The 12,653-nt window shown below is 41.7% G+C and overlaps 1 protein-coding gene across 1 annotated transcript; it reads left to right on the top strand.

The window, feature by feature from the left end:
- The first annotated feature begins 2,188 nt into the window (after window positions 1–2,188).
- On the top strand, window positions 2,189–11,350 carry ANKRD54 (ankyrin repeat domain 54). Its single transcript, XM_069967226.1, has 8 exons — window positions 2,189–2,442; window positions 4,809–4,856; window positions 5,918–6,016; window positions 6,722–6,793; window positions 6,881–6,928; window positions 7,072–7,196; window positions 8,122–8,229; window positions 8,778–11,350. The coding sequence occupies exons 1-8, from the start codon at window positions 2,265–2,267 to the stop codon at window positions 8,850–8,852; spliced, it is 753 nt and encodes a 250-aa protein (XP_069823327.1). The 5' UTR covers window positions 2,189–2,264; the 3' UTR covers window positions 8,853–11,350.
- Window positions 11,351–12,653: the final 1,303 nt, after the last annotated feature.

Below are 12,653 nucleotides of genomic sequence, written 5' to 3'. Positions count from 1 at the left end.
ATATTTTTTATACATTGCCTCTAATACACTGCTAAGTTATATGACTTTGTAATTTAAGTTCATTAAAAAGTAAATGTATTGTTTTTTGTTTATACAATATATACGGTTTATCGTACAGTGGCAGCAGTAAGAGGCGACATGGGTTCTTCTGCTGCTACTGACGCTAAGTCCTGCAGTTCATGGTCCCCTGATCTGATCAGCGCTATTGATAGAAAGGGGGGGATCTTGTCTCCCTGTGTACTGTACATATTCAAATATACTATATATAGGGGGAGGCTGCTCATCACTATTACCTTTGCACAGTGAGCGGCGATTACTTAGACAGCCCTGTTGTTATATAACTTTATTAAAGCAATGTATTAAAAAAACAAAAAAAACTTTAATCTTTAAAGTGAATGTACCAATTCACACAATATATATTTTTTTATACTACCTTGTCAGCGTCAGCGTGGAGATCCCAGTGGTGCAGTCCAGTTTTCAAAATGCCGCCCATTTCCTTTGATCGATGCCAGTTTTTTCATCTGCACTTTGGCCTGCGCTAGGCACTGGAGGTCGATGCACTATGACCTCTTTAAGGTGTCATTGGCTTGTCGTAATCTATGGAGAGGGGAGGGGGGGGGGAGGAGGGAGATTAATCGCCAGCAGAGAGCAGAGAACAAAGGACTACACAGTGGGAGCTGTATGAGAGCCGGTATTCAGAGGTCAGAGAGGTCATTGCTGACCTCAGAGGAGATAGCCTGGTGATGTAGCTGTAAATTAACTCTTTGTTGTCCTGTTTTGGTGCCTCATCTCCCTCCACTCCTCCCCCTCTCCATAAGAGAACCATGAAGACAGGGGGGAGAGCTTCAAACTGCTTTCTCATGATAAAAATGCATTTTTCAGCTAATAAATCTAATTACAAAGTTTCTTAAAATTACCTGTACTATTGATTTCTGCAAAACAAATTTAAACGACAGCGACACTTTAAAGGGGTAGTGCGGCGTTAGAAAATTATTCACTAAATAACACACATTACAAAGTTATACAACTTTGTACTGTATGTTACGTTAGTGAATGGCCCCCTTTCCCATGTCCCCCCCCCCCCCCCCCCGGAAGTGTAGTGCACTATACATACTTGATTCATGTCGACCCTGGCCGCCTTCTTGGGGACAATGACGTCGTCTTCGGGAGGCCGGCCGGATCGCACCAGCCCTCCTTTATGCCGGCCCCCCTCTGCCGCGTCATCAGCTGCTCAGCCGCGATTGGCTGAGCACAGTTATGCTCAGCCAGTCCCGGCTGAGCTGCTGATGATGCGGCAGAGGGGGGCAGGTATGAGGGACGGTCGGAGCGGTTCGGCCGGCCTCCCTAAGATGACATCATTGTCACAAGATGGCAGCCGGGGTCGACACGAATCAGGTGAGTATAGTGCACCACACTTCCGGATCTAGCGTGGGTGGGGGGGAAACACAGGGAAGGGGGCCATTCACAGACATAACATACATTACAAAGTTGTATAACTTTGTAATGTGTGTTATTTAGTGAATAATTGTTTAGCGCCGCACTATCCCATCTCTTCTCTGATGCACCTTCATTAGAATCAAGCCTCGCCACGTTACCGATAGGAGGGGATATCATTACACTGGGATCTCCATGTCAGCAAAGACAAGGTAATGTAAAAAAAATTCTCATGCAATTTTGTACAATTGCTTTAAACTTATCAATGCAATGCATTAGCATTGGTCAGTAGGATCATTCTAATGATTGCTTATAATGTATGTAAACTATAAAAGTCCATCCCCTTTTACTATTTCTTAAATAAAAAAAAATAAACTAAATAAATAATCATGTTTTTAAGTAGTTAGAGCTAACACAAATGATATAAATAAGTCTGGCTGTAATCACACTGTGCCGCAGGTTACAAATAACATGTAAAAGTTAAGAGCGTGAAAATGAATGGCTCATAATGTGCAGGCACGCTCGCCAGCTGTTATAAAACTACAATTCCCATCATGCCTGGACAGCCAAAGCTAAAGCTTTGGCTGTCCAGGAATGATGGGAATTGTAGTTTTGCGACAGCTGGGTAGGGCCTGCGTTTGACGACTTCAAGCTGTCAAGTTATATGCAAATGAGTGTGACGTCACGCCTTCCTATTGGTAGGTTTTTACAAAAGGCTTTCCTGTGCGTGTAATATTCGACGTCCCACGCTCCCTCCGCGCTGATTGGCTGGGGCTTCCGGTTGTCATGGTGACTACGGCCTGGTGGACTGCCTGGAGCCTGTGGAGCGAATGGAGCTAGAAGAGCAGGGGAAGTCGTCTCTTCCCGGAGAGCTGGGCTCGGGGGTACCGGAGCTGCTGAGAGCTCTATGGGAAGAGCCCGAGAAGCCAAAGAGGAGCCCGGGAGGCCGTGTCAAGTCTCACCGGCAGCACCGGTACCGACTGTGCCCATTGGCCAGGGAAAGCTATGGTAAGCGGTGCTGCTGTGGGTACAGTGTCAGGGACATTATAATAGACGAGAATATAGTGTCCAGCAGTGTTCATCAGCTACAATACCCATAATCCATGGGCACTGTCAGAGCATGCTGGGAGTTGTAGTTCTGGAATAGCCGGAGAGACACAGGTGTAAATCCATAAGTGCAGATGGTGATCCAGGAATAATAATGGAGATAGCCTGTTATATCTCATCATTTCTGAGTAATATCATGTGACCAGATTGGCTACGCCCCCTTTTACTGACATCAATGCGTTAGTAAAAGTAGAAGTGGCTCACAGTCAGCACAATGCATGTGTAATGCAGGAAATAATACAATAGGAGGATGAGTCAGCTGATCGCCATATTGATCAGTGATGATCAGACCGTGACCCTGGCTATTTTCCTGAATTATTGGCGCCATGTATACAGCCATCTCTCCATTCATTCCTATATGGGCCATATACAGCCAGCTCTCCATTCATTCCTATATGGGCCATATACAGCCAGATCTCCATTTATTCCTTTATGGGCCATATACAGCCAGCTCTCCATTCAGTCCTATATGGGCCATATACAGCCAGCTCTCCATTCAGTCCTATATGGGCCATATACAGCCAGCTCTCCATTCAGTCCTATATGGGCCATATACAGCCAGCTCTCCATTCATTCCTATATGGGCCATATACAGCCAGATCTCCATTTATTCCTTTATGGGCCATATACAGCCAGCTCTCCATTCAGTCCTATATGGGCCATATACAGCCAGCTCTCCATTCAGTCCTATATGGGCCATATACAGCCAGCTCTCCATTCATTCCTATATGGGCCATATACAGCCAGATCTCCATTTATTCCTTTATGGGCCATATACAGCCAGCTCTCCATTCAGTCCTATATGGGCCATATACAGCCAGCTCTCCATTCAGTCCTATATGGGCCATATACAGCCAGCTCTCCATTCAGTCCTATATGGGCCATATACAGCCAGCTCTCCATTCATTCCTATATGGGCCATATACAGCCAGATCTCCATTTATTCCTATATGGGCCATATACAGCCAGCTCTCCATTCAGTCCTATATGGGCCATATACAGCCAGCTCTCCATTCAGTCCTATATGGGCCATATACAGCCAGCTCTCCATTCATTCCTATATGGGCCATATACAGCCAGCTCTCCATTCATTCCTATATGGGCCATATGCAGCCAGCTCTCCATTCATTCCTATATGGGCCATATGCAGCCAGCTCTCCATTTATTCCTATATGGGCCATATACAGCCAGCTCTCCATTTATTCCTATATGGGCCATATGCAGCCAGCTCTCCATTCAGTCCTATATGGGCCATATGCAGCCAGCTCTCCATTCAGTCCTATATGGGCCATATGCAGCCAGCTCTCCATTCAGTCCTATATGGGCCATATGCAGCCAGCTCTCCATTCATTCCTATATGGGCCATATGCAGCCAGCTCTCCATTCAGTCCTATATGGGCCATATACAGCCAGCTCTCCATTCTATATGGGGCTTCAGAACATTGCTGAGTTCAGCTCTTGGACATAGAGAATGAATGGAGCGGTGGCCGCTAGGGATGAGCGCAACTCCAATTTAATTATTCAGCATTTGTAGCTGAAGAAGTTGGATGCAGCTCTAAGAAGTCCAGAGAACCATGGAGACTATGGCCTATGTCTTTATCCATGTTTTCCCAGACTCCTTAGGGCTGCAGCCACACAATGCTGAATGATCGGACTCCAGTTGTGCTCATCTCCAGAGGCCATGTAAACACTATGCACTACGTTTATTCTGAGCCCCTGTTTTCTTGGAATTGGGGTCCCATCTTTTAGACCACCACCAATGCACAATCCATAGATTAGGTGACAACTTTGTAAGATGAGAATAGCCTCGGGTAGGGCCGCCTTCACATCAGATATGCCCCTCCTTGCTCCCCCAAAGTATTCCATAAATGTGTTTAATCAATAAAGCAAAGTGTACATACATTACATACACTTCTATAGGCACAATACAGTGCCATAGACTTCTATATATAGTGCGCCCCCTGCTGGACACTCCATTGGAATTACAACTGATTCGTGACGTCACAGGTTTTTGGAGAATCTGAAGACTTCCTGATCTACTAAATTAAGGGAAATAGCAGTATATGTGCATTTCCCATAATTAATGTACATTAGGAATTTGTCTAACTTTCCATAAGTAATTACTTCTCCTTTAACAGTTTTGGAAATATTTGCATGTTTTTCTGTGCCACCTTGGCAAGATACTGTAATGCTGCTGTATAAGGTTATAGTCACATGGGTCAATTTTACTTTATTAAAATTCAATTTTACTTTTTATCTCCTAACAGCCCTCCGAAAGCTACGAGAAGCGGCCAACGGAAATGATCTAGATACAGGTGCTGGCCTACATATATCAGTAAAGCTTTCTCTTTGATGTTTTCCTGTCTTTGGGTTTATATACAGTCTGACTGAGCCAGCAGTTCTGCAGTGACGCAGCTTACCATCTACCTCAGATGTGCACTAGAAAACCCAGTCATGTTACAGGCAAAAAATTCCTCCACTTCAACAATCCCCGGGTAAATTGGGCGCAGGTCCAAGTAGGCAGAAGGTAAATATTTATTGAAAATATCACAACGTGTTTCAAAGACGAACCGACTTCTTTATCAAGTGTCTAATACCTAAGACACTTGATAAAGAAGTCGGTTCGACTTCAAAACGAGTTGTGGTATTTTCAATAAATATTTTTTACAACGCGCTTTGAAGTCAAACTGACTTCTGTGTCTAATGTATTAGACACTTTAAAAAAGAAGTTAGTTCGACTTTGAAACGTGTTGTGGTATTTTCAATAAATATTTTATACATTTTATCCTATGCCTACTTATGGACTTGTGCCTGATTTACCCGGGGATTGTTGGAATGGAGGATTTTTTTTTTTTAGTAGAATCCTGGTACCTGGGAGTGGCTGCGGTTCTTAGGGTGCCTTTACACAGAGAGATTTATCTGACATATTTGTGAAGCCAAAGCCAGGAACAGACTATAAACAGGGAACAGGTCATAAAGGAAAGACTGGGATTTTTCCTCTTTGCAAATTCATCCCTAGCTTTGGCTTCAAAAATCTGTCAGATAAATCTCTGTGCATTTGCACAACCACATCAGGTGAGAGTCCCCCATTTACTCTTTCACTACTTTTATTCTTCTCAGACATCACACCATGGAGCGCTGTTCACATTTGTATTTGCAGCCATGCTACAGTCACTGCTTATACTGTATACTAATAGAGCACAGCTAAATAACTATGAGTGAAATATGTGCGGATCACCTGTACATTGGTTAGAAAGGGTTTCTCCTCCGTGATGGCTACACAGAAAATTCTTTCTGGGCAATATATAGGTGACCCTTGTCATATGAATAAAGGCAATGCTTAATATAGATCTTTATTTATTTTTTTTTCCTTTAGTCCAACACCTGCTAGATGAAGGAACGGATCCTTGTGCAGCTGATGACAAGGGGCGGACAGCATTACATTTTGCATCCTGCAATGGAAATGACAAAATTGGTATGGGATACAGAGGAACGTATAATAAAGATTTCTGTCCGTCACTAGAAGACTCTTTTCCACTAAACTGTACCCAGTACGCTGCTGACGGTTTGCGGACAATAACCATTAACATAGGACAATTTTTAGATTTAGGCTGGGTTCAGACTATGTATATTTCAGTCAGTATTGTGGTCCTCATATTGCAACCAAAACCAGGAGTGGATTAAAAACACAGAAAGACTCTGTCCACACAATGTTGAAATTGAGTGGATGGCCGCCATATAACAGTAAATAACGGCCATTATTTCAATATAACAGCCGTTTTAAAATAACAGCAAATATTTGCCATTAAATGGCGGCCATTCACTCAATTTCTACATTGTGTGAACAGATCCTTTCTGTGTTTTTAATCCACTCCTGGTTTTGGTTGCAATAGGAGGACCACAATACTGAATGAAATATACGTAATGTGAACCCAGCCTTAAACATAACCTAAGGCCCCTTGCGCATGTCCCTAATTTACTGTCTGTAATTGGAGACATCATTGCTCCCATTGTATTCCGCAGGCCAATGCACATAATCGTGGACTCTACATTTCTATTAGCTTTCGTTAGATTAGTTATAATGTACTAGATAATTCCGGTGTAGGTTAGTGTGCAGCTTATCTGCCGTAAATGATTATTAAGTATTTCACTAAAATCAACTGTCTTCTAATTCTTTTAGTGCGTTTGCTGTTGGACCATGGTGCAGATCCGAATCAGAGAGATGGGCTAGGGAACACCCCATTACATTTGGGTAAGTGTTTTATGAGAGTCTTACTTTTCTCGTTCATTGATGAGCATTTTTGTTTTTTATATATCATTCATTTCTTTTTCTTCTTAGCTGCTTGTACCAGTCACGTTCCAGTGATCACTACCCTTCTACGGGGAGGTAAGAAACATATTTATTCTACGGTGGAAGACTTTTTACACCTTTTATTAGACAATGCAAAGACTCCAGTACATTTGGCATTAAGACCAGTGTAAGAAAAGCTATTTTTTTTTATATGTTCTATTTCCAAATGTTGTTTTAAGGTGCCAGAGTAGATGCTTTAGACCGTGCAGGCCGGACTCCTCTTCATTTAGCGAAGTCTAAGCTGAACATATTACAAGATGGAAAATCACAGACTCTGGAATCCCTCAGACTGGAGGTGAAACAGGTGAGAGCCTGCAGACTATAATTTACAGTTTATGCTGCCACCTTCCGACATGGGTTTATATAGAAATCACACTTATTTTTAAAGTTAATAAATGACCAGATAAAAGTTGACCTTTTGATCTAGTCATAAATCAGTTTGTACAGCACTTGGCTGATTCCAGCAGGGACACACACACCGTCCCTGCAGCTGTATTCAAGACAAAGGAGCTGGGGGCCGATCTGGACATCACTGGGGGGGGGTACAGAGGTCGGACATAATGTTGGAATACCCCTTTAAAAAATGTAACGTTGCTCAATAACACTAAAGCCCATTGACACGAGCAGTACAGTGGTACGTCCGGCCTTCCTGTCATATAAATCTGCTGTTCGTTTCCCTTTAAAGGTAGTTGGTAATATATCTGGGGACTCGTCTGTCAGGGTCTACACCAGGGGTTTCAAAATCCAGGCCCTCCAGCTGTTGCAAAACTACAAGCGAAAGCTTTGGCTGTTCAGGCTTGATGGGAATTGTAGTTTATTAGCTGGAGGGCCTGGAGTTTGACACATGTAGCCTAAAGGGTCCAATTTCTGTTTCTAAGTACTGGTATCACTTGATCTTGGTTATCAAGTGTTTCACGTATTCCACCCTATCTGTCATTTGGTTAACATTATTGTTAACTAGCTGTAAAGACAAAGCTCTGTATGTTTCGGGAACATTACCTTCCTATTACATGTAATACATTCAGTTTAGTTCTTGATGGTGACCAAACATGGCCTATGGGTCTAAGTAGGAAGTGACCTTTGGTAGGTCCCCTGTATTGTAGGAGACACTTGAGTTTATTTTCCCTGTCATTGTAATAATGTTAAAAGATACAGAGGAAAAAGCTTTATTTAGTAAATTGTACAGTAATAGGATTTATTTATCTATCGTTTGTCTTTGCCATTTGTAGATTATCCAGATGTTAAGGGAGTATCTGGAAAGGCTGGGCCAGCAGGAGCAGACACAACAGCTAGATCAGATCTGTTCCAGACTACAGAGGACGAGCACCAAGGAGCAGGTTAGGACTTGTACTTACTCTACTAACATTTTACTTTTTATTAATATAAGACTATTAGTTGTTGTTAATTTAACCAGATGTGCTATATACATCTCAGATATTTTCATGTCATCTTGTTTTTTAATTTACCAAAGCAACAAAATATTACATGCTAGTGAATGGCCTCCCATTTAATGTGACAGTTTTAGAGCAGCGCTTCTTACTTCTAGTCCTCATGGCGCATCAACAGGTCATGTTTGAGGATCTCCTTAGTATATCACAGGTGATATAACTATACTCAGTGCATCAGGTATTATCACAGGTGTTCTTTGTATTGGATATCCTCAAAACATGACCTGTTGGTGGGTTGCTGCAGTCCACCCTTTCCCAACATCTGCGCTCTCTCTCTCTCTCTCTCTCTATATATATATATATATATATATATATATATATATATATATATATATATATATATATATTATTGTATGGCATTAACAGAGGGGCCTTGTGCTTTCTGCAGCTACATTTAAAAATCTATATAAAATAAGGACATTTGCTTTTTATTTCAGGTGGATGAAGTGACAGAGTTGTTGGCTAGCTTCACATCACTCAGTCTCCAGATGCAGAACATGGAAAACAGGTAGCCAGGCAAGCAGGCTTTATCCTATCTGCCCCAGCCGGAGTTTTCAATCTTCTATTCTGAGTCTGATGTGACCAGCTTACTGCCCCAGAAGGTTACCATCCTGCTCTCCATTGGCTGCTGTGCATACACCAATATGTAAGGCTGCTCTAGCATGATTCGCCAGTCACTTGCTGTGAACTCCACGATTTTGCCTTCTAGATAAATCCCAGCTTGCAAAATAAATATACAATGCACCTTTCGGCTCCTTAACCAAAAAAAAAAAAAAAAAAAAAAAGAAGTTTGGAGCCAAATAAAATTTCAGTTGCCAAATTTAAATACATCCATTGTTCCTGTCGTAATAAAAGCAGATTTGATTTGTGCAGCGGGAATAATTTATTAAGGGTACAAACACACACACCGTATACGCAGCAGATATGCAGCAGATTTGATGCTGTGTTCAGTTATTTAGATCTAATCTTCTGCATATTGCAGCAGAAAATACGCTGTGTATACGGTGTGTGTGTTTGTACCCTAAAGGAGTCTTTCAGTAAAACTAGCATTGTTACCCATAGTACAGTTAAAGGGTGATTTACGCTTAGAAAAACATGACTGCTTTCCTCTAAAACCAGTGACACTCTTGTCCTCAGGTTTTTGGTGGTACTGCAACTCAACGTTATTGACATCAATGGAACTACGCAAAAAAAAACTTGGGATAAGTGGTGCTGTTCTAGGGAAGAAAAGCAGCTCTGATTTTCCAGTCCTGGAAAAATCGTTTAATTCTTCTATTTCTGTAAAAAAAAATAAAGTGTTTGATTGGGAAACATGGGCGGTATTACTGTTTTAATAAGGGAGGCTCATTTTGCACAGTTAGGGGGCAGTCACATGTTCCATCATTACAGTCTGTGCATGGGAGATACAGACCGGAATCACAGACCTCCCGGCATTATGTATCATTATGATGTCGGGAGCTCTGAAGCAGTACAAATGTTCACATTGCTGTACTGACTCAGAGCTCGGAGCTGACAAAGCTCCGAACATCATGATACCGTGATTCCGGAATGTAGCACGACTTCCTTGCACAGACTGTAATCACAGAAAACGTGATTGCCCCCTCTTTATTATGAAGTTATGTATGTCCTTCAGATTTGGCCACTAAAATATTTATTTGGCTAACAAATGTTTAATGGGATGTTTTTTAGAAGGGGAATAAAAAAAAAAGTCTCCAGAAAATATACTAAAACAAAAAGCACATTAGTCCTCTTTTCCCCGTTGCATATTTTTTTTCGTTTTTTGTTTTCAATGTTAATTTTCTTTCTTGTTTTGTAAATCAGAATGTAGTTGCAGACAGATGGTTAGAGACATCGGAGAGAAGCCGCACTGCTATGGCCATTAGCCACACACGTTATATTACATTATATATCACCCTGACACTATATAGTCCACTATGTGGGCAGTCCTTCCACATATGTGCTGCTATGGTCTGGCTCAGTGAGGATTCATCCTGTCACCTGGCTAGTGATTGATGCAGTGCTGACTCCACCGGGTGGGACACATGATAGAGGAGCACACTGTCCATTTCCTCTATCTATATAGATAGATATCTATCTATGCATGCAGCCCCAGCATCACTTGGCTTTCCTTTTACACCGACCCCTTACGTCTTGGTGATGGGCCGTAGTCGATTCAATGATCGAGGAACCTACCCTGAGGCTTAGGTCAGATGTCAGGAGGCACTCCCGATGTATGGTGCATCTCCTGTTTAGGTTTTGCTCGTTGTAAAAGGGGATGTGACTATAGATTTATGTTGCCACTTGCAGATTCTTGGTCCTATTTGTGACCATTTGGCTCACCTTCTGTAAACTTACTCTGAGAAGTATGATTTAAATATGGATTTCTGCCGTCATTGTTATTTGGAGGTCACATTGCAACCATGTTTGTGATGTAGAAAAAGGACGTTGCGACCACAAGTTGCAATGTAGCCTTAGCCGAACAATGTAATTCGGTTACACTTTAGTGACCCTATTACCATTGCAGTTTGTGGCCTGACCATGTTTCTGATGACCACAACTGACAACTACCAGTTCAGGACTGGGATTTGCAGCTGTAATATACCTGTGTGAAATCGGCTTTAATGGGAATATGCTGTTGTGACAATCTTTTCTAAGGGTAAATTCACACTGGTGGATCGGCCGGGAATCTCACCCACGAAATTTGCAGCTAATCCGCAATACACGTATTATTCTTCTTCTTATTATTATTAATACGTGTATTGCGGATTTCGTGCGTGAGACTCCCGGCGGATCCGCCCGTGTGAATTTACCCTAAAGCTTTCTTCATTGCTGATTAGAGATGGGTGAACTTACAGCAAGCTTAGGTTAGCTCTACATTTAAATCCTGCAGCCCCGAGAAGATGGATGCGGTCACAGGCGAACCCAAACTTCCTGTAAGGCTGGGTTCACACTACGTTTTTGCAATCAGTTTTTTTTTCCCCTCCGTTTTTCCATTGAATTTCATTATAAAAAAAAAGGGATCAAAACGGATCCGTTTTTTTTAACGGACACAAAAATGAGGTCTACATTTTTGTGTACGTTAAAAAAAACTGATCCTTTTTTTTTTTTTTTTTTAAATAATGGAATTCAATGGAAAAACAGATCAAAACAGATGCACACACGTGCATTACAAAAAACGGATAAAAAAGTCGTGTGAACCCAGCCTAAGTTTGCTCATCTCTACTTCCTGACTATATTGCGGTGCTATATATTCTTGTAAAGTTTTATATTTATTGTTTTGTTCTTAGCTGTCTTTTTTGTAATGTTCTGTATTCTTTACAAATATACATCTGTGCACATTTCAGCTGTATTTTAACTGTGTCCATGATCAGGGCCTAAAGGGGTAATCCCAAACATATCCCATACCATAGGACAGGGGATATCTAGCTCATTGGTGGGAGTTGGACTAAAGGTTTTCCCAATGGTCCCAAGAACAGAGGCCCCTAGTCTTTGAGTGAATGGAGGAGCAGCAGCGCGCATGCTGGACTGTCACTTCATTCTCTATGGGACTATTAAACTCTGCAATGTTTTGGAGACCCATAGAGAGTGAATGGAGCAGTAGCTGAGCTGGTATGCTACCACTCCATGTGTTATCTTAGTTCTCATGATTTTGTGGGGGTCCCAGCGGTTAAGACCCCGCTGATCAGCTAGTTACACAAGTTAAGGGATACTTTTTCATCTTGGGATAAGAGCAAATCTTGTTCATTGGTTTCTTGTGAGTTGTTACAGGAAACTTCTCTGTGGGTGTAACAGAACTGAGAGTAATGAGGTTAGATGTGCAACATGTTATTTATGCAACCTGAGATTTTCTTTTAGTTCTCTTTTCTAGCGTTTTCTGTCTATGTCTATGTTTCGTGAGACGTCTGCATTTCATACTGCGACATCTGGGAGGAGCTAAGAACATTCCAGATATGGAGATCAGTTTGGACTAATTTTTTTTTTTTTAGGTACTGAACATTCATGGATTGAAGTTGTAGAAGTAATGTGGTAATGTGTAAAGTTGTATCTTACTGTGCAGTAGGATTGTGCCCGTGATGGATGGTCCCAGGACATGATAGATTTTTTACACACGGTTGTGCTTCTGTTTATGTGAATGAGCTTTCTGACCAAACATATCTGTTGTGTGACAATTAGTCTAATTTTTTTGTTTCCTCATGTTCTACAATCTGATCTGTTGTGCTACGAAAATGTCAGTGTGACCAATGTGTCATTTATGTTGTCGTTTGGAATTTTAATAAAAAGAAAATCAAGCAAACTGACTGCTGTTTTCTGTG

This window comes from Dendropsophus ebraccatus, chromosome 4 (genome assembly GCF_027789765.1).
Source record: "Dendropsophus ebraccatus isolate aDenEbr1 chromosome 4, aDenEbr1.pat, whole genome shotgun sequence".
Lineage (NCBI taxonomy): Eukaryota > Metazoa > Chordata > Amphibia > Anura > Hylidae > Dendropsophus > Dendropsophus ebraccatus.
The sequence above is the reverse complement of the archived record's forward strand: the minus strand, read 5'-3'. Positions and strand labels throughout refer to the sequence as shown.

Excerpts from the sequence above, each read along its gene's own strand:
- ANKRD54 (XM_069967226.1), top strand. The coding sequence starts at position 2,265 with ATGGAGCTAGAAGAGCAGGGGAAGTCGTCTCTTCCCGGAGAGCTGGGC. Across the intron at positions 6,929-7,071 it reads CACTACCCTTCTACGGGGAG|GTGCCAGAGTAGATGCTTTA; the intron begins GTAAGAAACATA and ends TGTTGTTTTAAG. Across the intron at positions 8,230-8,777 it reads GGACGAGCACCAAGGAGCAG|GTGGATGAAGTGACAGAGTT; the intron begins GTTAGGACTTGT and ends TTTTTATTTCAG.